The sequence below is a fragment of the Archocentrus centrarchus genome, chromosome 9 (genome assembly GCF_007364275.1).
Source record: "Archocentrus centrarchus isolate MPI-CPG fArcCen1 chromosome 9, fArcCen1, whole genome shotgun sequence".
Classification (NCBI taxonomy): Eukaryota; Metazoa; Chordata; class Actinopteri; order Cichliformes; family Cichlidae; genus Archocentrus; species Archocentrus centrarchus.
The window spans coordinates 4,544,948-4,572,747 of record NC_044354.1 but is presented as its reverse complement, the minus strand read 5'-3'; the positions used below and the strand labels follow the sequence as shown (position 1 = coordinate 4,572,747).

The 27,800-nt window shown below is 40.0% G+C and overlaps 1 protein-coding gene across 2 annotated transcripts; it reads right to left on the bottom strand.

Annotated features, from left to right (window-relative positions):
• Positions 1-481: 481 nt before the first annotated feature.
• On the bottom strand, positions 482-27,083 carry LOC115785435 (cyclin-G-associated kinase-like). 2 transcript variants are annotated; one of them, XM_030737059.1, is made up of 30 exons: positions 26,942-27,083; positions 22,177-22,238; positions 21,097-21,156; positions 20,810-20,924; positions 20,234-20,376; positions 19,893-20,018; positions 16,752-16,841; positions 16,420-16,555; positions 15,759-15,871; positions 13,943-14,021; positions 12,097-12,214; positions 11,299-11,307; positions 9,394-9,443; positions 9,078-9,226; positions 8,767-8,889; positions 8,519-8,652; positions 8,239-8,433; positions 8,003-8,120; positions 7,840-7,919; positions 7,458-7,651; positions 7,142-7,303; positions 6,855-7,021; positions 6,465-6,723; positions 6,174-6,368; positions 5,754-5,891; positions 5,551-5,637; positions 5,128-5,415; positions 4,566-4,714; positions 3,243-3,419; positions 482-2,851 (listed from the first exon to the last, which is right to left on the bottom strand). In XM_030737059.1, exons 1-30 carry the CDS (start codon positions 27,081-27,083, stop codon positions 2,750-2,752), a joined length of 3,960 nt encoding a protein of 1,319 aa, XP_030592919.1. In that variant the 3' UTR covers positions 482-2,749. The 2 variants fall into 2 exon arrangements, with proteins under 2 accessions (XP_030592919.1, XP_030592921.1); XM_030737061.1 differs by lacking the exon at positions 11,299-11,307 and having other exon boundaries at positions 2,711-2,851.
• Between the last annotated feature and the right edge of the window lie 717 nt (positions 27,084-27,800).

Sequence of the window (27,800 nt, the reverse complement as noted above, 5' to 3'; positions counted from 1 at the left end):
CGCAGAAGAGCACGGAAGAGACATTCATGTCACATCCAACACAGCAGGTCGGGCTTGAAGCAGATGACTTCACCGGGTACCAGCTAAAAACAGGAAACTGAGGCCACAATTCACATGGGCTCACCAAAATTGGACAACAGAAGATCAGAAAAACACTGCACATCTGGTGAGTCTCAGTTTCAGCTGTAATATTCAGATTGTGGGGTCAGAATTTGGTGTAAATGACACCAAAGAACAGATCCATCCTCCCTTGTTTCATTGGTTCATGGTGGTGGTGTAACAGTGTGTGACATATCATCTTGGCACACTTTGGGGCCTCAGTACAAATGCCACAGCCTACCTGAGCATCATTGGCCATGACTATGTCCATCCCTTTATGACAACAGCGTAGCCATCTTCTGATGGGTATATCTATATGGATCAAGATGTATAACAATTCAGAACCTTTTATCTACTGAGACAAAAACGAGACACCAAAATGTTTGCCTCAGATCAAAATTATTTTAATTTGTTTTCACAATGAAATCTACATTCATATTAGTAGGATGTAATTTGGTACAGTTGTGGATGTGTAGATTTCACAATCAACACTCTTTATACTGTTGTATCATATTGTCCATGAGAGATTTAACTGAATTTCAAGCATCAAAATTATATATTTTTTTCCTAATTTTATTTTGCTGGCCCCTTTGAGTGAATGGTAACAAAATGGAGAATAGAACCAAAATTTGCAGTTCTGCATTAAGAGGAAAAAAAATGTTTAATAAAAAAAAAAAAAGGCAAATGAATGGACAACTGAAACACATACCACATAACCAGAGAGACGATATATATTTGTAAAAGCACATTCGTATTGATATTTGATACTTTGGAATGAAAACAGGAACAAAGAGGCTCACTGTGATTAAGTAACCACATTCCCATTTCACCTCAGCACATTCCACTTATATATTATGTCATTTGTGCCATTAATATGCACAAAAATATGTTAACCCCCCCCCCACAAAAAAAAGAAAAAATAATAAATAAGAAAACAGGTGATTTGATTGGTCCATGAGGTAAAATGTGAAATAAACAAGTCAGAGTTGGAAAGAGATGAATGTACAATAATCGCAAGACATGGGAGAGGCTGAGAAAATTAAATTAAGGAGAAAAGATTGTGAATGCTGACAAGAAAGCATGATGTTCAACAAGGTTTCTTTATGTTACACACACACACACGCACACACACGCACGCACACGCACACACACACACACACACACACACACACACACACACACACACACACACACACACACACAGCCAACCATGAAGCTCAAAAAAACAAAATGCCCAGCCAGCCATCTTAACTACTTGACTTTTATATTTACACTGAAGTGATGATTAACTGACAAACAGCTTAATGCAAACAGAGAATGGACCCCAAAATACAAGAAAACATAAAACAGAGCAACCAGATTAAATCACCATTTCCTTTTTCAATCCTTCAGTTACTCATCTTGCAAAAAAAAAAAAAAGAACTCTAAACACCGGAGGTGGGTGAAGCTTGAAGAGACAGAGAGGGGTGTAATGACAGTTGATGATGGATATCCCCTTCTCCGTTTCTGCTACAAGAAAAAGAGCACTTCCGAAAGAAAAGAAAAGCTGCTGCCCATTTGGACTACCCTGGTTTAAAAAAAAAAAAAAATCAAACACACCTACCTCGTGAGGTGTTGGTGTAGGAGAGCATGCAGTTAGCTACACGGTGTAGCCTGAGTGGAAAGGATTAAAAGAGCACTTCAAAAACAACAGACTGCCCACTTGAGTTTATAGCATGATTTAACATCAATCTCAGGAGTGTGTGCAGCAAAAATGATAATGGTAGAAGCAGCACTAGTAGTGTTCAGCAGGCAACTGTCTTCACTTTCTGGAGAAGAAACAGCTCAAGAACAAACCCAAACAAGTCTTCACCCCTAAAGGCGCAGCAGTATCTGTATTAGAGGTCATTTTCAATAGATCTCTCTCATTTAAGAATCCTGGGGAGATTTAAATCCTGCTTCTGTATCATTGCAGGATCTTTTTAAAAATCCAGTCCTGGCCATGGCAGGTATGTTCCTAGACTCAACAGCAGCCTTGGCTCTTTTGAGGCAACTAAACACAAAAATGTATCTTTTGGACTTTCACGTCGGCCGGCATGCTGACTGATTTACAGCCACATTCAATTTAGGTTCACCAGTCAGTTAATGACTGATTGTTTGCACAAGTGCCAGGCACAAATGACTTCAACATCCAGCCACAGCCGATTTATCAGCGTTGTATTAGCGTTGGGGTGTTTTATCAGACTACGATCATTTTAGAAGTCTTTTTATTTTCTGGTTTTTGTTTCCATTTTGTCTTCTCCGTGATTGTTGCCTAATCCTTCCTCCTGATGTTTGCAGCACCACTCAGGCAGTCATACAGGTAGGCAGTGAGTTCAAGAATGATCACGTTTATTTAACTGGCTGCTTATAGACCACAGCAAGGAAACTTTCACGACAGCCAGACATGAGGCAAAAGGTCTTTTTTTTTTTTTTTTTTTTGGATCGAAGAAACAGAAGAAAATAAAGAAGGAGGGAGGGAATGGTAGAGAGGACACCTCTCAGAGGCTTTTTGCCCCTAAGGCCCAATGTGGGCTCAGTCCTGTCCAATCTGGCCCAGTCTGCTGTTTTGTTAGGCCAAATCCAGTCCAGTCTGGTCTGGTCTGGTCTAGCTGGGATCCAGGCCAGGGTTTTAGAAGAGTGCTTTGGATCCCTGGTTCTCAAACTCTGACCAGGCGTCATTCAGTTCCATAAAGATCATCTTAGCGTACTGTTCATAAGGCTGGCCCGTTGCCTGAAGACAGCATAAAGATGTTGCACTGATTAATACAGCATTAAAAACATAAAAGATGAGCATTCAAATGTTTTTCAGAGGCAAAAATGCTAAAAATAGATAAACTGATAACTGTGTTTAATCTTTAAATACAACAATTAACAAAATAAGCATTATGCTACTTTAAAGAAGACCATAAAAGCATCAGGCACAAAACTCATCTCATATAATGAGGTCATAAATCAAGTGAAAAGGAGGGCTAGTTTTAGCGTTTTCGATACAATGTGACTACTTGTCACAACTCGAAGGGTTGCCTCCTGCTTGCTGGCTAATTTAAATAAATAAATAAAGCCGTTTAAGGCACTTTTGCATTGGCACCATTGTTCAGATCCAGCAGGATTTGATACTGTACCTTATCTGGGTGGACAACCAGCACAGCCTTCCTATAGTATTTCTTCACCTGGTCAGGTGTCACCAGGTCGGCCATGCTCACAGGCTTCCAGCGCATTTCACCCTCCCACAGCACTGTGTGAAGAGTTGACAGCAGTGCTCGAATGTTTCGCTCCTTCCCTTCAATCCAGTCCAAAATCTGCAGCATAATAACAGATTTTTACAACTTGGAAGCTACTGTTTCCCTTCACAGCCAAGAGGTTTATTGGAGGAGGATTTGGGATAAAGCAGTGTGCTGTTGTTTGCAGTTTATTCATCAGAAACTGTTCAATAAACTACATTTTTCAGACACAGTTTTGAGATATTGCAGACGGTGAAGACGACACTTGAAATAGTGGAAAGTCCAGTTTTCTGGGATTCTCAGTCTGCATCTTTGGCTGGCTTTATGCATCAGCAGACAATGGTGATTTACTCACTGCTATCACCCCTTTATTTAACCAGAGCAGCTTTTGTAAGAACTACACACACTGTAGTTCTTACAAAAGCTTTTTGCCCAGGAGCGCACACTGTGTTTTTAAGTATCTAACACAGGGGTAGGGAACTCCAGGCCTCGAGAGCCGGTGTCCTGCAGGTTTTAGATGTGTCCCTGATCCAGCACACCTGAATCACATATAGAAGTCATTAGCAGGACTCTGGAGAACTTGACTGTAGACTGAGGAGGTAATTCAGTCATTTGAGTCAGGTGTGCTGGATCAGGGACACATCTAAAACCTGCAGGACACCGGCTCTCGAGGCCTGGAGTTCCCTACCCCTGATCTAACAAAGTCATTCACATATTCTGTCCCAAGTCTCTTAGGTCATCCTCCCAACATCTCCTGTCAGCTCACCACTCTTGGCTAAAAAGTAAAGGTAACATTCACTGTTGCCTGCAGATATGGACCTTATATGACATCACATATAAGGTCTTATTCAATACCTGAGATCCACTTTTCCTGCTGTTTTCGTCCCCCCAGTTTTTGACAAGTTCACTCACAGTTTTTGATGCTTATTTATCGTTATCGTTTCTTTTTTTCCCACTAATGTATTTATTTCTTTATAGTAATTTACTGTGATATTATAGCTTAACTTTGTTTTTGTAAATGTATTCACTGGATTGTAATTTTTACATCCTCCATGTTTTAATATTTTTTCCTTTTATCTCTTCTGGCTGCAATCGTGGCTAAGTTTTTATTCTTACATCTTTGTACACTTGTTTGCTTTGACTGAAAAGCACTTTGAGACCACTCCTGTTTCTAAGTGTGCCGTATAAATAAAAGAGCCTTGACATATGTATTGAGATTGCTACCTGTAATTTCAGAGGATCCATGTCTTTTGTGATCTCCTGTCTCCTCATTTCAGCGATGGTTCTTGGTCCTTTCTTGTCAGGTTTAGAAGCAAAACCCTGAGTTGAGAGCAGATCCCCAAAATCATCTTCCTTTACCTTTGGCTTGGGGCCTGAGAGACAACAGCACAGAAAAATTATCTACGATATACAAACTTTATGGGTATAAAAAGATTTCATGCTTATTCAAGCAAAGAGAAGACCAGGGAAATACAAGACATTTGATTTCCTGATACACTTTAAAGTACCACAAACTACAAGCAAAAATCAGTAAACAAAAATAAAATGTAAAACACTTCATTTAACTTTTTTTTTTTTTGCATTTTTGGCCACAGTGGCTTTTATCAGCAGTAGAGGGAGACAGAAGACACGCCGGGACTCAAACCCACGCCACCTGCACCACAACGCGGCATATATATGTGGTCGCCGACTTCACCACTAAGCCATCTGGGCGCCCCACCTCATTTAACTTTTTAATGTTCTCTCCCAAATGTTTGATTGGTTATTGTATACATATTTCTCTTACCAAATCCAGGCCCACGAACTCCTCTCTCTTCTCTCCCACCGATGACACTAGTGAAGTTAAGGTTGTAGTTTGGTTTAGAGGACTGCGAGCCTGCAGGCTGAGATGCTGTAGACACTTTAGGGCCAGATCCAGACCCTGGTCCGGGCATCCAAGGTTTGTTCTGGGCTGAGGTGGGTCTTCCAGCCTGCCACGGCTGAGCTTGAGGCTTAGCAGAGGAAGAGGAAGAAGAAGAAGAAGAAGGACCCTTTGTGCCAAAAGAAGGCCCAGAAAAATGACTGCTGGAGGAACCTGCAGGAAAAAAAATTGAGGGGTTATAGTTAGATGAGATCAATTTATAGGATTATAAGATTGACAGCCTTCCTCTTTTATGGGCATAAACTGCTCGGCTTACTGTCAGCACAGCACCCTTACATGGGCTCCTACCTGGCAAGTTGGAGTTCAGGTTTCCCAGGTCAGCAAAAGGATCAAAGGTCTGAGACTTGGCCTTTGACATGGATGTCATACCAGAAGCTAAAAATAGTGAAAAATATGGAAGTCACAACTTTTTCAGATTTAAAATTTTGATTTTGTCTATAAAACACATTTATAGACAAATAAATGTGTTTATTTAGGAATGTTCCTCCTACCTGCATTGGTATAACTGGGTTTGCTAGCAGTGGTGCTCATGCCTGCAGTGGTCCCTGTTGCCCAGCTGTCCCATCCACCGAGCAGGTCTGGCTGGCTGGCTGAAGATGTCATCTTAGGGGTATCATTTACAAGTTTATCTGTTAAGAGAAAAGCATCTCAACAATGAACTCTCTTTCCCATGTAAATGAAAATGTTGAGAGGAAGGATTGTGAGATCAACTCAGTGTTTGAAGGAAGGTGAAAATAGTTTCTCCTGGAAAAGTGGGAATATTGTAAGATACTGTCAGGAAGGTTATCCCGTGTGTTAGTTCAGTGTGTGTGTAAACAATCATCATATATCCTTAATGCAAACATTGGGATTTGAACACTAGATAGTTGGGAGATAACAATGACTGATGTCACAGGAACTGATGTACTTACTGAGGTTGAAGAGGCTGGTGTTAGAAGCGGGAGTGGCGTTACTGTGAGCTGAACTAAATCCACTGGTGGCTGAACTATCAGAACCCAACAAGTCTCCAAACAGGTCTGGTCCAGAGGCTTGACGAGATGAACCAACACTGGAGCCGACACCAGAGCCAGATCCCATCCCAAATGGATCAAAAAGATCTCCCATTGCTGCAACACAGAAAAAGTGACAGGAAAACTGTATTAAGTGCAACTGAAGAAGTTTCAGAATAAAACAATTAGCACGTATTAAGCCTCGGTCCTTACGTTTTTGGTCTGGTGTGGCCCCACTGGCCGGCCCGCTGAAAAACAAATCTTCCTGCACTGCTCCTGTCTGACCAGCAGGAGGCGCAAATAAGTCATTGAGGAGGTCGCTGTTGCTGGAAGCAGTTTTCATTTCTCCCTGATCTCCTTGTTGAGGAGCAGAGGTGGTTGAGGACATGGATGGAGGTTGAAGGTCAGAGTTCAACCCCAAGAGGTCAGCTGTGTCGTCAGGAGGAGCCTCCGGTGTTGCAGGAGATGCCGTCTGAAGGGGAGACAAAGAAACCAAGAATATAAAGAAATAAATGGAGTCAAGAAAAAGAGAATTTTGGTACTACTTAATAGACGTATAAAGGGAGGAATAATGTATTAATATATTGATAAGATTTTCTGCACCTGAAAGTTAGAATCAAACAGCGACTCGCTGTGGTCACGTGACAATGGCTCCCCACTGGCAGCATAATACGAGTCAGACTCTCCTTCTGATTGATCACTCAGGTCCTCCTGCTCATTCATGGATCCTCCTCCTTGGTTGTCTGAGGTATCCTGAGAGCCACGCACATCTGTAATCATAGGAAGCTGGTCAGTGAAAAATTCAAGGTAAAAAAGGTTAAGAAAATGCTACATAGATTAATAAAATTATAGATTACAGATTTATAGAGTAGAATACAACAGAATACTACCTTCCCAGTCCAGGGTCTGGAAGAAGTTGCTGGCATTAGCATCATTGCTCATAGGAGACTCTGGTTCTGTTGCATTGGAACTGTCAGGGGTCTGAGCTAGCTGGGGCAACTCTGAATCATAAAATGCAGAAGAGCCTGGCTGACGAGGCAGCTCGGGCTTACCTGCAGCGATAAAGGTTTCAAGTTTAGTTCATATGTATGAGTAAATTAGAAAAACTGAAGAGCGGCTCAAGGGCAGAAAAGAGGGAAGATGTCTAATCTAAAAACAAAATAAGAAATAGATGAAAACACTATCACTCAAAGTAAAGCCATGCACCAAATTTGCTGAGGATCTCTTGCTGTTCATCACGAGAGGAGAAAAGGATCTTGGGGTTGAGGCCCTTGGTTTGGAAGCCCTCCCACGGAGGTGTCTTGGTGCTGGGTCTGTCCCTGGATTCAACCTCAATGTCCAAGTTGACCTGGAACAAGTCTGGGTACTTCTCCTGGATGTCACAGGCATCCAGATCATACCTGAGAGAAGAACAAGTTAATAAAAAAGAAATTCTGAACAAAGCATATTGAAAGCACTCTAGTTTAAATTACTTGTTACAAGAAATCCAGCTACAAAAGTTCAACAATCAAGACCAGCTTCAACTGTTAATGAATATTAATAAAAATAACTTGCAGCAGTATCCTATGGATTAACGCAGCATACATACTTGGCGAACTTGACAGTGGTCGCATTTCTTGGTACAAAGCCTGTGTGGAACTGGAACTGGAACATTTTCATGGATGCCATCTGAAGGAGAATTATAAATGCTGTGTGTTTCTTCATATTCATCACCAATTTGAGGCTTTAAGCAAGGGTGTCTGTGTTTATACCTTTGCCTGCAGACGTCCTCCCAGCGTAGATCTTGCATGATAGATCACAACCAGTACATCTCCTTGAACTGTAACATTGAGAGGAATCTCTGCTTTCCCATCTTCTATCTTAAAATCCCTGAAAAGTGAGATGGTGAGAGAGGAAACTGCAAAGTGAGTAACTGGATAACATTTAGATTAGATTGCTAAAGTAAAGGGAAACCTGTCAGGCCGTGCTTGTGCAGACAAAAACTTACTGCATCCTGTCATACTCCTGTGATGTGGTGAGGACCCTCTCATCTCCAACATAGACTTCACAGAACGGCCTGCACCCGTTACGCTGCTTGTTGAACAGTGGCACTGGCGTCATGGCGATGGAGCGTATAACTACAGGCTTGCTGTGAGGGACGATGGGCTCCTCCGCCATCATGTCACACATATACTCTATATACCTAACAGCAGAAAGCAAAATTGAGATCGTGGGTCCTACTAAGGATGGCCAACCCACAAATCAGCCTCCTTTTCTACACATTATACCTCTTGTGTGATGGTGTTATGCCCGGTGGGCAGCGTTTCATTGAAAACATGTAGACTGCTGCCTCAGCTGTGGTGAAAAGGCGGCAAAAACACAAGAAGGAGCAAACTGCCACTGCTGATGCTGCTCTGCCATCCTGCACACAGAAAGGGGTACACAGTGAAGCTGTGGCAGGTGGCATCCCGCTCAGTTTCACGCCATGTCCTTCAGTACTCCTCCCTATCTGAGCATGTGCAAAGGGCTAACTTACCAGGCAGTGTACTACACAGATGTTCCGCTGGTCCTGTTTGAGCCATAGATGCATGTTTTTACATACGCTGTAGAGACTGCGGAGGTTAGGGGCACGGCGCACCTGCCAGTTACACTCTGAAACCTACACACACAAAAATTAGGCATCACAACAGCACCTATAAACACTATTACACCTGTAATTACTGAGAGTAAACAGACTATCCAGACTAAGCTATAATTTACCCTTCGTTTTTAGGGATTTCCCACACTGACACAAACCCCATATCACAAAGATGCACGTACACACACAAGCACGCAAAAACGTCATACCCTGTTGTGGAATCGAGAGGGCCTGTAGGATCGTTTGGAGAGGTTGTACACAGCGTAGTGGCCAGCATGACGTGAATCAAGGAAAAGCCGGACATCCTCAATGTTGTTCTTTATTGCCGACTCTACTCCCTCTGCTGGGAAAGACATGACTACACACACACACACACACACACACACACACACACACACACACACACACACACACACACACACACAGCAAAGGCGTGTCTGAATGGGGGTCACTGATGATGCTGTACTTGGCACATATGAAATGACTGAATGGTGAAGTCTTTTCTATGGTTGACAGTATGCCTACCTGCAATTCGGGAGGTGATATATGAAATATCCAGGTCCCCTTTGGCATAGCTGTAACAGAAATTAAAAGGGCAATTATAAAACCAGTATGTACACAACAGTACGAGGACAAGCATAAATGATAAAACAGGGCTGAAAACAGCCAAATGATACAAACTGGTAGAGAAACGAAAGCTTTTCAACTCTGGTTTTGAAATCCAGATGTTGAAGGATGATCAACTGCTGGATATTCATCTCAGCCAGAGCCGCCACTCAATACACAATTTCAACCAGTTTTGATTAATATTGCCCTGGTAATTATGTAAATATAATTAAGACAGTCCCCAGTTTATCTTTCTTTATTCTTTATTGCAGCACAAGCATCTGGCAAATGCTTGAAAGCACACACACACACACGCACACACACACACACACAGGAACACTCATTACTGCCAATGGCTCCTGGGTATTAAGTAATACTGGCAGTAATATTATATACAAGTTAGGTTTCATTGGATCTTACTAATACACAATCATACTGGAATAATGACGACAACTAAAACAAGGCAACATGATTTCTAGTGCACATACAGTTTAGTACAGACAAACAAACTGTAGGCCAAACAAAGAAATTGAGCCATCTGTGATGATGACTTTGACTTGTATGATATTAGGACACAAATTAAGACACATGTAACTGAAAAGGTTATTTAGTAAGCAGTGGAGTCAAAATAAAACGTGGACATATTAAGTCAGGTTAAAAACCTAAAAAATATGCAGTGAAAGCATAAAAACTATTTGGCAAGCAAGCACGTAAATCACAAGGTGGTTATGTGTGATGAATACATGGTTCAAACAGGTGGCTAAAAGTATGAATAAACAGCTCAACAGATGCAAGAAAAGTTGCATGCAAATTAAATATTCTTTTAATTTCTGATGTGCATTTAAATTAAAAGTAAAAACAACCCCAGTGGCTACCCTGAAATTATTTCTGATGATTACTCCATGTAGACCTGAAAGCATAGCTACATAACACTCTCACACACACACTATTTTATATACACACACATAAAAATATGTGAATATTTTTAAATCAGTGGATAAAATAGTGGAATTTAAAGACTTAAAAGTAATGTGTTAACAGTTACTTTAAAGTAAGAAGGTAGATTAAATAAATCATGTAATCAAATTTGATATGACAAAAACAAGCAACAACAAACAAAAAGGGGCTCTTTACCTATAGTTATATTTAAATAAATACATTTTAAAAAATGATGCTTTTAATTTATAGCAACAAATATGATTGCTATGTTAAAGGCACCAAAACAAATGTCACCATTTATGGTCCATTTAAATGACTAAGAATCTGCACTGCTTTCTGTTCCATCACTACTATGACACCAATTCTAGTTTTCTCAAACAAAGTTTGAACATGTTAATATTAGTTCAATAGTTTCCTGAAAGACTCTCAGAGAGAGTTTGTTTTGACTACCGTGTATCATTTTAGATTAGATTAGATTCAACTCATTGTCATTGTGCGCACAAGGCACACAACGAAATGATGATTCCAGATCACTCATCCAGAGACGAGCATCTGCGGTCATGCAGCCAGAGACCGGCGCTACCATTAGGCAATGTGGTTTAAGTGTCTTGCCCAAGGACACAATGCAGCCCAGGGACAGAGGCTCGAACCTGCAACCTTCCGGCTGCAAGGCGAGCACCTACAATAAGTAAGGGTTTGTCCATTCACATCACACTCTGCATTCACTCAGCTCAATTACTGAATGTGCGATGTTAGGATCAGCAAGGTATGATGGTGGACACTGAGCAACAAAAGACATAAAATTTTTTCCTACTAAATTAAACACACACTACAGAACACACACAGTAACGCATGAGCTGACGCATTTCACTAACCCATATTTACCTTGGGCTGCTAGGAGATGGACACATAGTGGGACCATGAGAGTTTGGGACAGAGGGGGGAAAAAAAAAAACAAAAAATAAAAAAATGACCAAACAAATGGAGCAAACTACTGAAAGAAATAACCAAATGAGACAAACTTTAACAGATGTGAACAATGGGGCTATCAAAGGAACACTTTGCTGCTTAACCTGTCTATACCTTTCGCAGTCATTACATTTACACTGGTTGCTGCAGTGTAGCAGACTCCATTAGTCAATGAATGTAGCAATGGTCAGTAAGAGAATGGCAAATGAATAAGGTACGTCATCCTCTGGGACCATAAACACTGCAGTCTGAGTGGAAACGCACATTTAGACAATCACACAACAAAATGTTCCTTTTAAAAGGTAAATCTGGGACCAGGTTATGATAAGTGTGAGACACAGTTGCAGGTGTACAATAATCTACATTCACTTTAGGTTAACGCAACTGTGACGAAACAACTGAGAAACAGTGTTGCTTAGAAAACAGTTGCCATTTTCTGGATCCGTACAGGACATTAAAATTTGACATTTAACATTACCAAAGGAAATACTGTGGTGGAACTATGCATTATATGCAACTACATGTAACCAATGTAAAAATGTAGAAAGTTTAACTGAAAGTCAACTCCTCCAAAAAAACAAACACACAAAAAACAAACAAACCCCAAAACAAAAAAGCAACCATAATGAAAAAGATTTATTAAAATGTATATGACAACAAGTGAGGCATAAATAAATTGAAGAATGAAATTCATGGTAACAAGAAGCATCTTACCTAGCTACTGACTGGATGACCTTGGAGGAAGTGTCCTTTATGTTGGTCAGGAAGCGCTCTGTTCCTCCCTTTAAGATATCAAACAGGCCACTCCCAGACTGATCAGGATCATATACACCTTTAAAAAAGGTGAGGTAAATAATAGTAAATATAATGAATTTACAGGCAATGTCAGAGCTTAAGCGCATACACTTGGTTTAGCTAGTGAAATCACAGCCGCCCGCTATTAGCAGCAAGATGTGTGACACTTATGAAGAACGATCATGCTCATATAAACCTTTAATTACATTCTGGGGTTCATTAAAAGGGCTCAAACTGAAGCATTTAACTAATAAATGCATCAGATAAAATCAGTTTCTTTTAGCTGTAATGCAGCTGCCTGATGCTGAGTTATAACAACAGGCGGTTGGAGCCACTCCTCAAGGGAAAGAGCAAACATATTCTGCCCTTCGACAGATGGTTGACTGGTAGTGCAGAAATCCTCTTAGTGGACAGTAGACAGCTTGCAGGTCTCTGCGTATGTATAAGTCTGTGTGGATATTTATGGGAAAAATAAGCCTATTATGCTCATTATGAGATGAACAGACAAATATTATTTTCAAATATAATTTTCTCACCAAGTACTTTGAGCTTATGCTATCCATAATCTAAATAAGCTCAAAAACAAACAAATTAGTTATTTTTAAATCCTTCATTTTACTTTAGACATACTAATGCATGGTCTGTGGGTGTAACGTTTTCTTTTCTAAGAAGCATTTTAATCTATATTTTTTGCAACAGATTCATATAAAAAACAACTACTAAACTTGAAATCTGAGCACACCACTACCAGCTATGCTATAAACATTCAAATCGCACATTGCTTACTATAATACACCAGCAGCATGTGAACCTCTTTGCAAAGATCCATCAAAATTAGTGACAAAAATATCTGGTTATTAGATTGTTTTGCTGAGGAACATTTATCCTGATTCTATGACTCATCATGCCAAGAGCCTGAACATATATTATAACAAATATGAGGATTTGTTCTATTACCATTAAAAATAGCCAACCTAATGCAGTCCATCGTGGCCATTCCTCACTCAGAGAAGGAAAAAACTTTTAGTGACCTTATAGGACCTTGGATATGGAAGAGTTAGTATGTGTGTTAAATGCGTCAGCAGTTGGGTGGTCACTGGTATAACAATAACTGCAGTTTACTGCAGTTACTGAGTGAGTTGCAGTGGTAGGGTGGAGAAATTAAATGTCATGCTCAGTTACATCTAAACAGTAGAATTTGTAGGACAGATACGGATCTAGCCGTTTCTGATGGTGCTTCCCCACAGGAGCATTTCTGGACAAGAGGAGTCATGCCTTTTCTTCACCGTTGGACATCTGATTGGTGTTCTACTAAACAGTGAATGACAGGTGCTCCCTCTCTCTCTTTCAGCCTTCTACAATCAGGCAAACACCTGAGCAAATTTTTGCCAGGGATGTCTGTGCAGGGACTTTAAACTGAAATCAATCGACTGGCTTGTTTGTGAACTTATATCACAGAAACAATCCAGAAAAAGGTGTTTCTGAAAGCATCAGAACAACAACAACAAAAAAAGCCCTGCAGCTGCAATTCGGTTCTATATCTTTGAACAACAGCAAATACATAAGTTGTGACATTTCCATTTTGGAAACAAGGCACTGACAAAATGAAATATCAATATTGCTGTGCTTTCACACAGTTTTAATCTCCTATACTTAACTGTGAACACCTGAAACAAAAAAACAATAAAAACACAACCCAACCCACAACCTAACAAGCTTTGTCCCAATCCCAACCCCTACCATTAAAAAGGAAAAAAGCCTTTACCTGCATTGTTGTGGCTGTTGTGGATCTGCATGGATGGCTGTGCGCCATTATTGCCAAAACCGCCGTTCTGCTCCAGCAACTGCAGACATTCATAGCCATCATACACAGGACGCCAACAGTAGTATGTACTTAACATTGTAACAGGTAGGTTAATGACATAAAAATATATATATATAAAAAAGAAGAAGATTTGTGGCCTAGACGTCCTGTATTGTTTAAACAGAGTGGCTAAACCATCAGAAAGTTAAAGTTCAAATCAAAGCATCCTTGGAAAATCAAAATATCTTCAAAAATATCAAAGAAAAAATAAAGAATACTCCAAAAATACACAATTTTGGTCACACAGAATAAAAACAGAGCTTGATAGAAAACGAATGGTCAGAGCCAAAAAGTGTTAAGAAACACATCAGGTCCCGAAATGAAAAAATCCGTAGCTCCAAAAAAATAGACGAATTACAACAAATTAAAAATAGGCTGTGTCAGATGATTACTGGCGGTCTGGGTCTGTGTTCAACAGCCAAACAGCCTCTGCGTAACGTCTAGCTTATTTCCCTCTCAGTGTCTCACTTCCTTCACAAGTTTTCTCCTTTCCCTCCTCTCAGCCTCTCCATATGTCTGCGCCGAACTGCAGCAGAAAGAGGAGGAGGAGAAGTCCGAGGATCATAATCTCCTTAGATCCAGCAGGGAAACCCCTTCTTAACCCTAATCAGATCAGCAATCGCCAAATCTGCCTTCACTCTGCACACACTTAACAGCCTCATCAGGATTCAGTTTAGTGAAACATTTTTATAAATCCAAAAAACAAAAAAAACAAAACAAATCTCATTGCCTCAATTTCTTCATTTATTCCAGAACATAAAGTCATTTAACCAACATTTAGTTCAGCGTAGTCACACACCCAATCAGCACAAAACAAGCAGGCACACATTGCAGGAAAAAAATTACATAAAAATCAGTGTAAACCTGGCAAATGTTGAAACTGAAAGCAGCTTTATGTAAATCACAACAATGACTGAGGGTTTAGTGATAAGTACCTGGATTTTTGAGGATTTGCGGTGAGAATCGTGGCTGATAAGTTGGTCATGGTCGGCCACCACGCAGAGTAAAGTGGTTTTCGGTTCCAAAACCCGGAGTTAAATCTCAAATCTGATTGTGCTCAATTAGCCACTGTAGGTGGTGGGTGTCAAAAAGCTTTTCTTTAATAGCCACTGAAAATGCTGCTTTACAACTAAAGTGTTGGTATCACTTCATGTTTGCTTTAAATTTCAGTTCACCCATTTTCCACGTCTGTCTCTCTCTCTCTTTGGGCCCATTAGGACCTTACCAGCTGGGAAGAGAAGCGCCTGGGAAAGAGAATACAGACTCCTTTGTGCTTGTGTGTGTGTTCGCAAGTCTGTGTGTGTTGTATGTGAGGCTTAGCAAATGTAACAGCATCAGCAATTTGAGGGAGTTTAAGTTGTGTGTGCGCATTTAAACGCATACACATAGAGGAAGAAGCCGTGTGGTCGGTCGGGCTGTCAGTAGCCTCTTCACAGGCTGGCACACACACTGAGGACGTGCCCCACTGCCTCAGCCGATCAGTTTACTCTAAAATACACTTGTGAAAGCTGTCAGCGACTCAGAACGATACCTGAAGCAGAAACGATTTCACTACCACCAACTTGTCTGATGAACTCGAGATGTAGATTCAAGAGCTACTCTACACATACACAAGCTTTTTTATAAATACTGCATAGCAGGGGTATTTTTTGTTTGTTTTTATTATAGTATAGCTTCTCACACCAAGGACTAGAGCACTTTTAGAACACATATTCACCTCAGTAATGGGGGACTTGGGGTTGACGTTGCGGGCTGCTGCTATCTCCTGGAGCTGGTTGACCAACTCTGTAATAGACAGACGTTCCTCTGGGTTCACCTTCAACATGGAACCTGAGGAGGAAGAGGAGGAGGGAAGAATAAGGGGGGAGGGTAGAATGTGTGTTAAGTTAGCATGACGATGTAACTGATAAAAAAAGACTTATGACAAAGGTGAGTATAAATGCACTGATGTTTATGGGCAATGGAATAATAAAAAATATTCATGAAAATGGCAGAAAACTGTCTAAAATTAATTAATAACTAATTTGTCAGTCACATACATGGAAATCAATGTGAATAAATAAATATCACAATAGAGTTAAAGAACTTTAGTGTATGATTTTGTAAGACTCTTTGAAAGAGACGGGCATATTTTATTTGTTGTTTAACCAAACTAAGCTAGTTACATATTTTAAATCATTTACATTTCCAGTGCTCTGTATTGCATTTAGTGGCATGATTTTTCTACATGAATGCTATTTTTGGCAGTGCTGCCCTAAACATCTGGCAGGCTGGTAAAGGTGTGAAGCAGATTTGGCTTAGGGCATCGACTGTAACTTGTGAGCAATTAGCTGGAACTGATGAATCAATGAACTGACTGGTTGACAGGCAGTACATACGTATGAGGTCGTGATACACAGTGTACTTGACGTCGTTCTGAGGGATGGAGTACTTTCCGTTGACAATTTGTAGCTTGGCCCCATCCTCAAATGGATGCTGCTTAAAACACAACAGGTAGAGGATGCATCCCAGCGCCTGCAGGTGAGAGGACACATGATGAGTACGATAATCAAACTCCGGTTGTTTGCGGTAAAAAAAATACGCAAAAACATGCATCAAAAGATAAGCACAGCAAAGGCAGAAGAAGAGGAAGAGAAATAATAATAAATAGAGGTGAACTAATATCTGAAAATGAATATGCACATTTAGAAAAAAAAGTCAATGCTCTGACCCAGATGTCTTGCTTCTCATTGATGGGAAAGTTGGAATAGAGATCGATCATCTCTGGTGTTCGGTATGCAGGCGTGGTGTTCCTCGTTATCTATAAAAAAAAAAAAAAAAGAAAAAACTAACTTCAAAGCAAATATGAAGTCATACATTTGTAAATCTTTGTAAAATTCTCTCTCCTGATTACACAGAAGTGAAAAAGCCACGTGTTCCCCACTACAGAGCTAAGCATTATATAAGAAGTGCACACGATGCGTGTATATACTCACATCTATTATGTGCGACATGTGGCTGGTGAACGAGCAGTCTATTAGATTTACAAACCAAGACCTCTGGTGTCCTGCGTTCTAAGGTCATCTGGGCAAAGTGAATGGGCGGCTGTGTGGCTATGGTATAAATATAATTTACATGATTGATCGGGGCTTCCTGGATCTCTGGCTATTAATTCAATTAAAGGTTTCTGGTTTCTGCCCACTTAGGGCCACTGAGAGTTCTGTATGTGTCTGCTGTTGTCTCAATTAATCATCTAGCTTTTTATAACAAAACTGAAGCGTTTCCATGTTTTCTTAAACAAATGAAAACCACATAAATTGTTCACATGTGAAGCAGACTTCAACCTTCAATCTCCAAACATGATTTAAGGGAATAAACACAAACTTGGTCAAACCAGGACCATTAAGATTATCAGTGATGAAATAGATTCATTTACATATTTAAACTGTTCTAAGATGACATATTCTGTGTTTTCAGCTTAATCTTGTCTTTTATGTATTTACCATTTTTAATACATTTTTATCCACTTCTTATCCTTTGCTTTCAGTTCATTCTGAGGTTCCTTTATGGGTTTATTTTTATTTTGCTTTGCATCATGTTTTTTTAAACACTCCTTGATTCCTTTTCTCTATCTCTAGTACTGCGCAAAAGTCTTGAGCCACCCTCATTTCTATGTATTTTGCGAAGAAAAGGGGAAATAGGTGCAGAGATTTATTGAAATGGGGGAACAAATAAATCTTTGTATGATCACCTTTATTCTGCTGTCTACAACCTGAACTCTCTTTGGCAGTTTTGTTGAGAGTTTATTTAAGTAGTCTTCAGGGACGGTTCTCCAGGCTTCTTGAGGTCATTCAAAGACCTTCTGTGGATGTTTGCTCCCTTTCGTTCTGTTCTCTGCCAAGATGAATCCCACCTTGCTTCAATAATGTTCAGGTCCAGGTTGTGGGGAGGCCAACCCAGTTATTTAGTATTCTAGTTATAGTGTTACGTGTTTTTCTATCCAGGTATGCTTTTACTGCATTGGCAGTTGTTTGGGATCATTGTCATGCTGACAAATTAAGCCGCTGCCCGTCAGACACTTTCCAGATAGTACTACATGGTGGATCAGAACCTCACAGTACTTCTCTGTGTTCATAATTAAATCAATTTTGACAAGATTCCCAACACCACTGGTTAAAATGCAGCTCCAGACTATGACAGAGCCTCCACAGATGGCTGCAGACACTCACTGCATATCTCAGCCTTTTCTCCACATTTCTTTTTCTTAAGAATGGCTTCTTGACAACCACCCTTCAACTGAGACCAGGCTTTGGTGAACAGTAGATAGATCCACTGAAGCCAGATGCATCCACATTTCCACTGACAAGGCACCTGTGCCAATTTTAATGAACCGGTGAAATGCTTAAGAACAGGCCTGCATTTCCACTGCACTTTCTTTATGTATGAGTGTGGGCGGTTCCTCGTCTTGAAACAGAAGCCGAAGGGCACAAATGTGGCAGAACACACTCCTCTTTTACAAACTTTATTTCTTGTGCTGCAAACACGTTTTACAATCCTAACAAAACTGCAGCATCTGTGTGCGGCACAATGTAAACACAGACAGCGATTACGAACAAGACGACAAGCACGCACTTTGCATCTGTGATATGAACTGATGCAAAGCAGCAAGTTCAGCCTTGAAGCCCAACCTAATTCACGGCTGTGAAAATTGCATCGTTTTTCTCATGTAATAATAATACACACAATGCAGTGAAATGGGTGTGGAAAACTTTAGGTCGAGATGGCAGAGTCATGCCGTTCTGCCACTTTCGTCACACGTTCCTTCTTTCCAGACAAGCTAGTTTACGGTGCTGGAATGGAACCCATTTTTTTGGCCGAGTACTGAGAGAGTTCGCGGTGGGAAAAGTGCTGAACGGTTTGAACACTTGGCACCGGCACCGTGTCAGTGGAAAAGGGGCTTCTGAGGTCTCCGATTTTTTTCCTATTTTATAAGGACATGACTTTCAGATACTGTCAGTCTGCTGTAGATAATTTTTACTGCTTTTGTCCTCCACTTGTCCAGTTTCCTCAAATTATTTAAGGAAACACTGCGCACCATGCAGAGATATGCCAGGTTTTCAGCCAATAGCTCTTTGGGAATCACCTGGTTGGTGCAAAAATGCTTTTTAGCATGTGCCAAATGTGTTATTGTTTGGTGTTTTTCGTAGATTCAACTAAATAAAAGGAACAAATGATGTGTTTTTAAGACAGGCTGATAGTAACAAAGAGCCTAAAGATATAATTTAAAGTTGTTGTCTGTTATATGTAGGCACAGCACTGGTTCATCTCTTGAGTTAGGTGCCCTGTCATGTTTTAATGATCTACAGGTCAGCGTTAAGTGGCTTGAAAAAGACATTCATCTGAAAATGGTCAGATACAAGGACTGGACTGAAAATGAGTTTAAAAAAAGCAGCCAGCATTATAAGACCTTATAAAGAAATATAAAGAAATGAGGGGTGGCTCCAGATTTTTGCACAATATCGTAACATTTCTCATCTTTAAGTGGTTTTACATTTTTGCCCTTATTTCTGGTTTTAGTCCTTATCCTGTGTATTCTTATATAGTTTTACTGTTGACTCATCTTAAATGGAAACTCCTGTTGTTTTAAATGTGCTTTATAACAAGTGACTCGACTGTAATAACTTCAGAAGTCATATTTTTAATTTATCAATATGTTCAAAAATGGCCTTAGATTATTAGACTGATTAATGAAACCTAGAAAAATATGATCTCATATAATATTCAATACATTTTAATAATCAGTGTATTTTATAAGGAGGTCCCTGTTAAGATGACCAAGAACTGATGTTTAAGTGTGTGCATGTTTGGGTACCTCATCCTCCACCATGGACCTCTTCTGTGCCGACCAGCTGTAGTCTGGATAATGTGACACTGTGGTGGCGCTGCCAAAGTCACACAGCTTGATGGTGCCCTGGTTACTAATCAAGAGGTTCTCAATCTGTGACAAATTAAGCAAGCAGTGAGTTAGCATTTCATTTAACTGCCAGAAATAAGCCTCATAAAACAGAACTATGAACTGTCCTGTAAAATGAGGCAGCAGCACGTGATACTGTGAAAATGTAGTCATAGAAAAATGCACTAATTAAACAACTTTTTTATTCATCCTCCCCTGTAATACATCATTCACTCTTCCACTACCAGAGGCAGACCAACCTTGAGGTCTCTGTGTATGATAGCAGGCTTCTGTTTGTGCATATGCTGCACAGCACGGCACGCCTGGTAGAAGATTTTTAGCACAGTGTCACATGATAGAGGAGCCCTCTGCTCTACCCTCTTTATAAAGTCCACCAGCTGACCTGAGGCGGAAGGGATACAAAAGGATAAAAGAATGTAAACATGCAGATAAAACTCTCGTATTACCCATAAAATTACTAAATGAAAGAAAAAGTGCTTCACACACACACACTATATAAATGATTTATTTCTGTTAAGACACTTTCCTGTGGTAAGTTGTAAGGATTTGCTTAGAAAGCTGAAAAACTGCTGAATGAAAACCATATCTGTTGTAACTACACAAAAAGGAAGCTGAGCAGGAAGCACAAAGGCTACAGACAGGAAACTTTCATGACAAACGTCTTACAGTGGAAGTTACTCGGAAACAGTTCCAGCACCCCCGAATTACTGCGCATACATTTGATGAGTAAGAACTGATTCAGCACTGAAGAACCACAAAGAAGAGGAAAAAACTGAGAACAGTGCCTTTCTGTGTGTAACAGTGTGCACATTTACCTTTACACAGCTCAGTGAGGATCAGAAACTCAGCCTGCCCAGTGTCTGACTCCTCTTTACTGATCGAGGCCGCGGAGCAGAACTGAACTGTATTTGGATGACCTGACAGCTTTTTCTATGGAGCCAGCGAGTGAAGGAACATACAGAAAAAACGCTGCTGTTGTGACAAGCCTCAGGGTTCTAGCTCTGAGGGGCTACCAGAACAAATTGTTATTGTCTATAATGAAGATGATTTTAAAAAATGACAAAAACATTTTTCCCTTTATTTATAAATGATTAAAGGATACCATGAAGCAGACTTCCTGAATGATTTCCTTGTTCTTCTCTTCTTCATTAGACAGCAACCTCTGGGAGGAAAAAAGCATTCATTCAATCAATCAGTTTGTTAATGCTTTCTGATCAAAGTTACACAATCTTTACATAATACTTCCTTAACAAGACTGTACTAACATATTGCATCAATAAATAGCCCATAAAGCATTTAGTTTGAATTAAAAACAACAATAAAATTATAATTATTTTAAAACTCATAACTCCAATTGTGTGATAGATACACTCACTAGCCACTTTCAGAGATTCCTCAGTCCAAACATGGTGCTGTGCATTTATAATTCATTTGTCTTGCATTAAAAGCTCATTTACAATTAACTGCTTAACTTTTCTACAATACAGCACAGAGAATCCTGACAGTGAAGCAGTACAGACACAAAAACATGAATCCATTTGTTCTAATTCTTCACATTCTTAGTTCTTCAGCTTTTGAAGTTTTTATATTTAAATTAGAAACTGAAGAACGAACAGAATTAAGTATGTAGCAAACGGTGCGAGCATAATTCCCTGGAGCCACATCATTCTTTACTAAATGACTTGCAGTAATTATTGAATATGATCGTCAAAATAGCAGGATAAGCAGTCACCCGCAATAATAAGCCTACATTTTTTTAAAGTTTCTTTATAGCTTGTTAGCACAGCATACCATATAAATACAAAAAAAAGCTAAATCTTTCTGTTACACTGTGAAGGGTCACATCTCATTGGATGTTCAAGGGTACGTAGTAACACAGCTAGTATTGCATCCCACATACTGACTAGTGTACATTACTCATAACTTGTAGTATTTCCTTTCTATTGCATAATAGAAGCATATGCTGTAGAACGCAAAATCAGTGTGAGCAGGGCTAATGTGCCGGATTCTGTGTATTGTGTAATACAGTAAAGACACTGCCCTAAATATTAACAAATGGGTGCATGAGCAAATAAATGTTCAGTGATAAACAAATAAATGTTCAGTGGTGATTGATACAGCCAAAATGTAACAGTGACACACTTGCAGCATTGAGGGTGTGAGCCAGTACACCTTATCTTACCTTGAGGGCGTAGTCTTTACCACTGCTCATGTCCTGGGCTTCATACACAAAGGCAAAGCCACCTTTAAAAAAAAACAAATCAAAATACAGTAATGAGGATTTAATTGTGAATTTCCCTCTGGGATCAATAAATCAATTCTTATTATTGTTAATTTTTAGTGTTTTATGACTAAGAGCTCCTAAACTCACACACTCTCACCAGCCTCAGATGGTCACTGTATCCCAAAATTGTGTGAAGCTGACGAGGATAGTTTGTGTAATATTTTCTAGCTGGTGTCAAACTTCTGTGTCTGAACTGCTCTGAACTAAAAGTGATGGCTGGTGACATTACCCTGCAACATCACTTAGTACAGCCATTAACAAACCAAGCAGGAGAACATGTTCAATAGCTATAATCCATACTGTGTTTTTGAATGGATTTTCCTTTTTAGCACAGGAATACAACCAGCACACCAAGCAATCCATTTTATTTCATGGATCACTGAATTGATTACATTTCACCTCATGATGGTATACAGTACTGAAAACTTCAGCAATCCCCCCTCCCTCTACATATCCACAATCATTCAGGCTTAGAAGTCACAAATAAGCACAGTCTTATCTGTTGCAACCACAGGGGAGAGGCTCGAGCTTAAATTCCTTGCTGAAAAAAACAACAGTAACACTCGTTACGTGTCTTTCGCAAGCTTGCTTCTCTAACCTTTAGGCTCCTCTTTAAGCCCTGCTGATTATGTTTTTCACTGAATGTGTGGTTAAAACCTTGACTGCTTATTATGTGGTCAAAATAAGTTTCGCTACTATAATCAGTCTTTCACAGAAATCCATACAGAGTTTTCTGTGTCACAAAAGTGACTTTTTTTTTTTTTTTAATTGGTTAAATCACCTGGTTGGGAGCAGGTTACAACCAGAGTTTTGGATTGCAGTGGTTTGAACCTAACTGTAATACAGATTTTCTGCTAGGAGAATATGTTTTATCTTAAGCTGGACCTTACTAACATCACAAATAAAGCCCAGCTGGAAAGTTGCAGCATTGCAAACTGTACATTGCATTCTCACTGGAAAGTGTGTTCATGTGGTGAAGCAGAAAATGTATAAACATTGTTATACGTGATTCTAATCTGCTGCTAAGTCTCTCTTACACTGCTGGAATTGCAGCTATCAGAACACAGACCACACACCAAGAATACCTGTTCAATCACAATTAATTTAATTTTGATCTGCTTAACTAAAGCGATTTCCACGTCTCTTTTATTGGGCTATGGGACAGTAACCTTTAATGTTTAAATGAATCCAGTTTAAAGTTTCAGAGCTCTAATGAGAAGCTGTTATTTTAGAAATAAACAGCAGCAGAGTGCACTGAGCATTAGAATAATTAACTGAAATTAAAATATTTTATTTTATTCCTCTGTGTGCTAAGTCACCAAATTAATGATTTTCAGCAGGATTAATCTCTTGTCTTATTTGCAGCAGTGTTGCATTTTTCTGTTGTTTTTTATGTTCTTTATAGATTTTTATTACCATTTTATCTTTGTCATCATCTGATAATGTCTCTGATTGGAGAAGGCAGTTTTCACAGGGATCATTTTGTGCAAAAGAAGAGTCATACGACCTGTTAAAATGCTCCTTTTTATATGAGTGCACACATGAAACAGAAAGCCCGGATTAAAAGCAGAAATTGATAGCCACTGTCGTGATACCCGTTATCTCCAACTGGGGTTTCAGGTTTTGTTGAGCCTGCTAACACAAGGAAAGTCTGGCTGTGTTGAACTTCTGTCGCAGTACGCCCCTCTAGAGAAACCGTTTTCAGATAGTACCACACCATCCTCATTACGATGTATTTCATGAAACTATTCTGTGCTGCTTAAAGCCAGACCCTTAAATTGACATAGCTTTTTAATGATTCCATAATGGGAATGTTAAGTGTCTAAGCAGAAGATGCACATGTGCTACAAAAATTAAACTGATGTGCTGACAATCAGAGAAAAGAGGATCTAGTTTATCAATCGCCACAGAGTTATAGTTAATTTACATGACAGTACCAACATAACGTGCCCCTTCCTACAGTCACTTGTTTTTTTTCCTGACTAAAGCGTCACTGTGACTGGTGAACAAGAAACTCTGGTCTCTGTGTGTGCGCGTGCATGTGTGTCTTCTTCCAAGTAGTTCTACTTAACAAGCCTCAGGCAAACACGGAAATGCCAGGATTACCATAGAGATGAGTAAATCAACTACCAGCCTAGCTCTGCACATGAAAAACTGAAGGAATCCTTTCAATCTTTAACAGGTTACTTTACATAGACCCAAGTGTGTATGGTGGTTATTTCCCCAGTTCTTACAAACTGCCTTTTCTGGGACTCGCACCAACATCTTCATGCTACATTTCTGAGCCCATGGCACACAAAAAATACAACTGACATCAAACCGCAGCATAATGTGTTGTCCCTTACAGGATTCATGTGTAACGTGGTTCATTTTGAGAACGTCCCTGTAGAGCTCAAATGTCTTCCGCTGTTTTGTGAAGGGGAAGATAAGAGGCTGAAACCTGAAAAAGCTCAACTTCCTTTGCTCCAATTTCCAAACTATTGTAAGAAAAAAAATACAGAAAAGTACTTAAAAATACTTCCAGTCCTTCATCATCACAGTAATTTATTTAATCTCACTCAGAGACAATACTGGCTTGGGTAATTACAACCCTATCGCTGGTGCAGCAAACAAAAAAACTATAGCTCTAGAAACACAGAACCATCTGGTTAAAGCAACCCATTGTCTTTGTCTCAGCAATAAGTTCCAACAATGGCACCATTCAAATAGCCTGATGGGCAGCGTTTTAGTGTAAAATGATCTCCACTCCACCATCTGCTTTGATTTTAGAAGTCTTGTGTGTCTCCTTTAACCTGTCTGAATCAAACTATTGTGGGTAAGGAAGTGAAAGCACAACACCAATTATACTAATAAAGAGAGCGGAATAAGCGTTGGGAAAAAAAGCTCATAGGATATCTGAGGAACAGCGGTGCAGCGTGATTCCTGGTTCAAACCTGCCAGCCGGTTAGGGCCTTTCTGTGAATGTTCTCACAAGCACAACGGACCTGAAGTCTTTTATCACCCTATTTTTTCAGCCAGCTTAAAACTGATGTGACAAAACACAAACATCAGCCACAGACACTAGTAAATGCCATCAAATCAGCTGACAGGGCAATAACAATGTTTGGCTGATATGCTGTTTCACACCATAAAGACAGGGAAAAATCCCCCCAGCCCTTACAGTGAACTGACTTCCACAGTCTGTAAATTCATAGCAGCTTACAGAAGGCCTCATGCAAAATAAAATATACCACGAACAGTCTACTAGGACAGGTAAGAGCTGTCCAAAATAGATGTGTAGAGAGAGATGTGTTCAAAGACACCATTAAGGATATAAAGTGCACTGGATAAAAAGAAAAAGACGTGCCAGGTAGCTTTAAATGTGCCGGGAGAGTCTAGAAATGCCCATGGAAGAAGTGAAATCGGTTGGCCTGCCAGCTGGAGGTTCCTGCTGTGAAACTGGGACACTGAAGACACCCATCTGCCAAAATTTGAAAGCACTTTTCGGCAAGATACTAGGTGGAGTTCAACTTCAGCAATCATTGATCTAAGCAGCTTTCTTGATTGTTTATGTGAAATGTTGGAGCACATCAGATCGTGTAACCTGAGAGTGCACTATGTTCTCTTCTCACATGCCTACAAGAAGCAGAATATAATATTTATAGACCGGGCACAAAGCAAATGATCAGTGCTACCTCTAGAAATCAGGAAAATCAAATCAGCCTTTGTCTTTTTGTTGTTGGAGACAGTTTCAATTTAGGTTCCCATCCACACAACGGCTGAGAAAAAAGGATCTACTAATCAGATCACATTGAACTGTTGCCAGTTACCAATTCAAGCACTTTGTAAATCTAAACTACAGATTATATATGTGAGTCTGAATCTGTTTAATTGTGGTTAACCTGACAATAAAGATTTATCATGTGCTCTAGCCATGCAGCAAGATCCCCGTTTGTTGTCACAAATCTGACCAGTGGATTTCTTCATGTGGCATCTCTGGTATTCACTTGTTTCTACTGCAGCCCTAACTAAAGATGGGAGATATTTATGTACTTAAAAAAAAAAGAAGGATTAAATAGGCAGGTACCAGTGCTGACACTGGAACAGCCCTCTTGTTGACGCCACAAAAAACAATCCAGCCAAGCTTTTCAAATGCGGTGTTTCGACTGAGATTTGAAGAGAGTTTTCGGCCCACCCTGTTGTGTAAATGTTTGGCAACTAACAACAGTCATCACTTATATGTTCGCGGCCCGGCAGGCCTGACTCACACCTTTAAAAAATTTTTGATGGAGCCAAAAGTGCCATGTTTCTATGAAAGGTGGTAAGGTCAGGTGGACACGTAAAGTGTTGCTCTGCGTGCACACACGGAGCTCTCTGCGAATTAAAGCGGTAACACAAACATGTTAAGCTGAAGATAAAAATGTATTCATCTCCTTCAAGTACCGCAATCTGGGAACCGATATAACATTTACTAGATACACTCGAAACCAAATTATCTCCCGGTGTTTGCTTCGTTGTAACTCTTAATATCGTTGTCATTGGCCAGCACTTGACAACGACATTATCACTGACTCCAGTAGAGGTATTTCACAAACGCTAACATGTTAGCCAATTCAGCTAACTAGCATGACTAGCCGCAGAAGACGTGACCAAAATTTCTCGCTGTGGTACACTCCTATCTCACCTTCCGCGATCACTCTCCTGATCCTCAGCTTCATGTCACCGAGCTCCACGACTTGTCCGACGAAGTCATTCTGGTCCCGACTGGCCGCTCCGGATGAGCCGGGCCCGGCGAGGAAATCTAGTGCCGACTGGAACAGAGACATGTTTTCCAGCGCCTTATTTCAGGCTGACAGAGACCGCCTCCGGGAGAGGGAGTAAGCTATCTAAATCCTCACCGGCTCCGCAGAAAAACTCTACAGCTGTTCACTGCGTTACAAAGACTTATAAGCAGGTGATATTATTCTTTCACTGGAAGCAAACATTCTCTTCCTGCTGCTACACTAACGGCGACACCATCATCACAGCGTCGACTTCCGTGAAGGGTGATGACGTCGGGACACGATTCAGTCATGTGACATAGAAGAAAATAAAGGGGTCCTGACTTCTGTGTGGCGTGTTTTGAGCGTGTCGCAACTTTTTGAGATACATTAAAATGAATATTTGTCTAAAATTAATGGTAATTTTTTATGATGTTGTTTTGCTATTCCCTTAGAAAGCATTAGAAAAAAAATCAAACAAACGTTTTACAAGGATGAATTACAACCTTTTAGAAAGTTTCTTCTTGTAAGCAGACAAAAGCTTTTGATAAGGTTATTTATTTTAGGGGGGAAAGTATGAAAATATAATTATTAATTACACATGCAATGATAAGATAATCACTGAATATTATTATTGTTATTAGTCCGCCATCTACTGGAGCAATGCAGTTTATCCCAGCTGTCATACGGAGAGAGGCAGGTACACCCTGGGCAGGTCACCAGTCTGTCGTAGGGCGAACACAGAGAGAGAGAGAGAGAGACAACCATTCACACTCACATTAA

Excerpts from the sequence above, each read along its gene's own strand:
- LOC115785435 (XM_030737059.1), bottom strand. The coding sequence starts at position 27,083 with ATGTCTCTGTTCCAGTCGGCACTAGATTTCCTCGCCGGGCCCGGCTCA. Across the intron at positions 14,022-15,758 it reads CCAAGTCCCCCATTACTGAG|TTGCTGGAGCAGAACGGCGG; the intron begins GTGAATATGTGT and ends GAATGTCTGCAG. Across the intron at positions 7,022-7,141 it reads CCAGACCCTGGACTGGGAAG|ATGTGCGTGGCTCTCAGGAT; the intron begins GTAGTATTCTGT and ends CTATGATTACAG.